Raw genomic sequence first — 5570 nt, 5'->3', positions numbered from 1 at the left:
CCTGTTGACCAATAGAATATGACAAATCTGGATAGCTTTTCTGTGTAGCTTCCTCTTCTATTTCTCTAGCAAGATAAGATAGCTGCGGATGCCACAATGGCAATACCATTTCTTGTTCTCTTTTGCCAGATGAATACAATGAACTTGTATGTTCCAGTTCACCTTGCTCAGTTTGGATTTCATCTGTCTTACCAAGGGCATAAGTTAAATCTTGTTGCTCTAAGTCCATCTGTGTTGCTTCTTGTGACAGTGTTTCGCAAATGGAATATGATGAACTGGGAAGTTCCTGCTCTGGATGTGCCACACCTTGTTGCTTTGTTTTTCCACTGGGATGGGGTCTTACAAGCTGCTCTGATTTCCACTGTGTAGCTGGTGGCTGCTCTATTTTGTCACTGGAATATGACAAATCTGGATGCTCAACCTCTGGCTGTGCTGTTCCTTGCCATTCTTTTTTGCCAGTGAAATGTGGCAAGTCTTGATGCTCTGCTCCCATTTGAACAGTTTGTGGTTCTTCTGTATTCCCAGGGTAAGATGATAAATCTGGTTGTCCTACCCCAAGTTGTGTCGTTTCTTGTTGCTGTGGTTTATGAGTGGAATATGATAAATCTGAATGCTCCAACTCTTGTTTTGCCACTTCTTGTTGCTCTTTTTTTCCAGAGGAATACAAGAATTCTGGGAGTTCCCCTTCCAGTGGGGCCCTATATGGTTGTTCTGCTGCTCCATGAGAACTTGAAAAGATTGGCTGTTCCAATTTCAGTCGCACTGTTTCTTCTGGGTATAATGTATAGCTTCGTCTCTCCTGTTTGACCTCCAGTTGTGCATGTTGCTTTTCTTCACTAACAGAAAAGGACAAATCAGGGTGCTGTACTTTTGCTGTGGCATCTGAGATATCTGGATGTTCAGACCCCAGTGGGGCAGCCCACGATGGCTTTGTTTTGACAAAAGGCTGCAGCAAATCATGTTCTTTCAACTCTGGCTGTGTTGTTTTATGAGGTTCTGCTGTGCCAACAGAGGATGACAAGTCTGCATATTTTGATCTTACTTGAGAACTTTCCAGGCCTTCTGTTTTCCCCACAGAGCACTGCAGTTTATGGTGTTCTGCCTGCATTCCTCCATCTTCCCATTGCTCTTCTCTGCTCAGAGATAACGAAAAATCACCTGGCTGTTCCTGCTCTGATCGAATCTTTTCTTGTTGTCGTACAGTGCCAGTGGAATGCAACAAATCTGGATACTCCAAATCTACTTCAGCAATTTGATGTTGCTGTGTTTCACCAATTGAGCATGATAAATCCATTATTTCTGCCTCTGGCTCTATAGTTTCATTGTCTTCTAATCTGCCGGCAGATAAATCTGAATGGTTTGATTTCACATGTGCAGCTTCTTGTTCTGCTTCACTAACAGAGTAAGGTAACTGTGAATGTCCCAGTTCTGGCTCTGCTTTCTTGCCTTGTCCACCTTTTTGGAAAGAATGCAAGAAGCCTGGCTGCTCCTCTTGTGCAGTTTGTGCTTGCTCTGTTTTGTCAGGCCAACATGATATACCTGGATTTCCTAACACCAGTTCTGTAACTTCTTGTGTTTGTGTTTTATCAATGGAATACGGTAAATCAGGATACCTTGGCTCTAGTTTTGCCATTTCTCTTTGCTCCACTTTTCCACCATGGGATGATGCATCTGGGACTTCCAGTTTCTCTTCTGCAGCTCGTGGATGCTCTGCTTTGCTGACAGACTGTCCCTCATTAAGGCATGCCAAGGCTGTATGCTCCATCCCTTGCAGCCCCACTGTGTCAGCAGGGGATGACAAGTCTGCATGGCCTGGCTCCAGCTGGGCAGGTTGCTCTGTTTTGTCACGAACACAGAATGCATCTGGCTGTTCCAGCCCCCACTGAGCTGTTTCCTGCACTTTGTCGAGGGAACACGTCGAGGGAACAGGCTGTTCAGGTTTCACCTGCGTGGTTTGCAGTCTTCCTGCTTTGGAAAGAGAGTAAGGCAAGTCGGCACCTCCCTGCCCTGGTCCTGCCATTTTTTCTTCTTTTGCCAAGCCCATAGAAGGGACCAAATGTGGAATTTCCACTTCTGGCTGAATCGTTTGCTTTGCTTTTCCAAAGGGGTAAGTTTGCTCTGTTTCTTGTACACTTCGTAGTACCTCGGTGTTGTCCAGAGGATGTGTCATATCTGTCTCTCGTGATGCCATTTCATCTTCTGATCTGTCAACTGAAAATGATAAATCTGGTTGTTCCAAGTTCTCCTGGGCGTGTTTTAATTGTTCTGTTTTACCAGGAGTATGTGATAACTTTTCTTGCTCTAACTGTTGTGTTGTGGTTTGCTGCTTCTTTTCTCTGCCAACAGAAATTTTTCTCTGTTTCTGATCCAACAGTACTACTTCTTGTTGGTTTGTCTCATCAGTGGAATGTGACAAATCAGGATGCTTCACTTCCCATGCTGCAATTTCTGGATCATTTGGTTTGCCATGGGAATATGTCAAATCTGGATGTTTTGAGTCTATTTGTGCAGTTGCTGGAGAAGCTCTTTTTCTGGCCACTTCAGGCAGTTCTTGATGTTTAGACTCAAACTCTTGAGTTTCTTGTTCTTGGGCTTTACTAAAAGAAAATGATAAATCTGGATATTTTGAATCCAGTTGTGAAGTTTCTTGCTGGTTTCTTTGTCCATCAGAACATGACAAATTTGGGTGTTCAGATTCCACTTCCATCCTTTCATCTTGTACTTCTTCACCCAGGGTTCCTGGTGAATCCAAATGTTCTGATTGTTGTGTTTCTCTCACGGAGTATGAGAGCTCTGATTGTCCTGAATCTGGCTCTGTAACACTGCCTGGTTTTGTTTCACCACTGTCGCATGAAAAATCCGGATGTTCCATCACCAGTGGCGCAGTTTCTTGTTGCTTCAAATGAAATGGTAAAGGCAGATGTTTTGATTTATTTTGTTGTTCAGCTTTGCTTAAGGTGTATGACAAATCTAGATATTCTGAACTCATTTCCATTTCCAATGGGGCTTCTTTTCCACTGGAAGATGGCAAAAATGTTTGCTCCATCTCTGGATGTACAATTTCTTGTTGCTCTGTTTTGCCAGGAAAATGTGAAAGAAATGGTTGTTCTGATTTGTGTTGTGTCATTTCCTCCTGCATTTCTGTACTTACATAAAATGCCTGTTCCTGATATGCTGGCTCTGTTTGTATTTCTTCTTGTATTTTTTCACCAAAAGAATATGGCAAAGATGGATGCACTAACTCTGGATCAGCTATTTCTTGCTGTGCCAAAGTAATTCGGTCTATGACCTGTGGCTCTTCTTTCTGCCAAGTTTCTGACAATTCCGAATACTCCATTTCTATTTGCATAGCTTTTTGTTGGGCTGTTTCCTGCTGTTCCAGATCTCTTTGTACGATATTTCGTTGTTCCATTCTGCCAGAGGAATATGATATATCTGGCTGGACCATACCCAGTGGTGGTGTTTCTTGTTGCTGACTACCAGCAGTGGAACAGGAGGGAATCGACTGCTCCTGCTCCGTGTGTGCCATTTCCCAGGGCTTTGTGCTGTCAGTCGAATGAGAGGACCCCAAAGATCCTGTCTCCACTCCTTCTTGAATTACTTCTCCAGTGGTAAATAAGAAATCCTTATTTTCTGAAGCTAGTTGTACGTTTTCATGTTGCTGCTCTTTACTAATGAAACATGATGGCTCTGAACCTTCTGAGTCTCTTTGTACAGTTTCCTGTGCTGCTTCTCCCTGGGAATATGGTGAAACTCCTTGTTCCAACTTCGGTTGCAATATTTCCTGTTGTTCTGTTTTGCCAGTGGAATATGATGTCTCTGGCTGTTCTGCCCTCAGCTGTGAGGTTTTCTGTTGCTGTTCTTTTCCAGCAGAATATGACAACACTAGATGCTCTGAGTGCAGTTGAGCAGTTTCTCCTTGCTCTCCTTTGGCACAGGAATACAGCTTACCTCCAGCTTGTGAATCCTGCTGTGCAGGCTGCAGCTGTTCTCCTTTATCACCAAAATATGATGCATGAGAATTGTCCATATCTGCTTCTGCCAGTACTTGCTGCTTTGATTTATTCATGGTATATGGTAAATCTGAAGGTGTTGTTTCCAGATACCCAATTTTCTGTGTTTCACCTTTTCCAGTGGAATCAGATATATCTGGATGTACCAGCTGGATTTCTGCAGTGTTTTCCTCCTCTGCTTCTTCCATCAAACATGATAAATCTGACGGTACTGGTGCAAGCTGTGCTGATTCTTCTTGCTCTGCTTCTTCAGGGGAATAAGACTCCGGCTGTTCCAATTCAAAAGGAACAGATTTTTCTTTCTCTGTTTCTCTTCCAGAAAATAAAAACTCCTGGTGTTTCATTTCTAGCTGTGCACTTTCTGATTTCTCCACTTCTTCCCTGGAAAAAGAAAAGTCTGCCTGACCCATCTCTATTTGTGCACTCTCTGATTCTTCCAATTCTTCTCTGGAATATGAGAGATCTGGGTGCTCCATCTTCAGTTGTCCACTTTCTGATTCTGCAATTTCTTTGCTGGAATATGAGAAATCTGGATGTTCTGTTTGCAGCTGTACACTTTCAAAACCCTCTATTTCTTCCCTGGAGAAAGAAAAGTCTGGATGCTCCATCTCCAGCTGTGGACTCTCCAGTTCCACTGCTTCTTCTCTAGAATACGAGAAATCTGGATGCTCCACCTCCAGCTGTGGACTCTCCAGTTCCACTGCTTCTTCTCTAGAATACAAGAAATCTGGATGCTCCATCTCCAGCTGTGGACTCTCCAGTTCCACTGCTTCTTCTCTAGAATATGAGAAATCTGGATGCTCTGTCTCCAGTTGTGTAATCTCTGATTTCTCCAATTCTTCCCTGGAAAAAGAAAAGTCTGGATGCTCCATTTCCATCTGCACACCCTCTAATTCTGCTGCTGCTTTCTTGGAAAAAGAGAAGTCTGGATGTTCTGTCTCCATCTGTGTTCTCTCTGATTCCCCAATTTCTTCGCTGGTGTATGAGAAATCTGGATGCTCCATCTCCATTTGCACATTCTTGGCTTCTTTGTTTTTTTCTGTGGAAAAATCAGGGTGATCCAAATCTACTGCTTTATTTACAGCTGTAGTTTTCTGAGTTTCTTCTGTTTCTGTGTGAACAGGATATGAAATGCCAAAATATTTAGAATCTATCTTTTCAGGAATAGGTGGTTTTAGTTTGATTCTTTCCTCCTCTGTTTTCTGAAGAGAAGATGAAAAGTCTTGTCCAGATTTCATTTGCTTCTCTAAGTGAACATTTTGGGTTTCCAGTGGTGGGATCTTTTGATCCTCTTTCTTTTTAGCAGAATACAGTAGACCTGAAGGCTCTGTTTCTGGCACTGAAGTTGTTGATGAAGGACACTCAGTTTCTTTCTTCTCTGTTTCATCTGCAGAATGTGGTAAAACCACTTGTTCAAAGTCAGACTGTGCAGTTTCTGGAGACTGAGGAGTAATATCCTCCTGTTTTGTTTCAGATAGAGTGGAATCTTCGGATTTAGCTGATGGAGCACTAGGTAAGTGAGACTCTACTGCTGACTTCTGTGCTTCCCTCTCAGGA

The 5570-nt window shown here is 43.0% G+C and overlaps 1 protein-coding gene across 1 annotated transcript in view; it reads right to left on the bottom strand.

Moving 5' to 3' along the window:
* Nucleotides 1-5570, bottom strand: part of CMYA5 (cardiomyopathy associated 5) — a 46360-nt gene that overhangs the window by 31766 nt on the left and 9024 nt on the right. The window contains 2 exon segments of the mRNA XM_010009695.1: nucleotides 2-219; nucleotides 277-5570. The exon segment at nucleotides 277-5570 is cut by the window's right edge and continues 14 nt beyond it. Coding sequence (XP_010007997.1) covers nucleotides 2-219; nucleotides 277-5570 — 5512 coding nt within the window.

The sequence above is a fragment of the Nestor notabilis genome, unplaced genomic scaffold (assembly GCF_000696875.1).
Source record: "Nestor notabilis isolate BGI_N333 unplaced genomic scaffold, ASM69687v1 scaffold33372, whole genome shotgun sequence".
Lineage (NCBI taxonomy): Eukaryota > Metazoa > Chordata > Aves > Psittaciformes > Psittacidae > Nestor > Nestor notabilis.
Note: the sequence above shows the minus strand (reverse complement) of the source record. Positions and strands in the feature narration are given on the sequence as shown.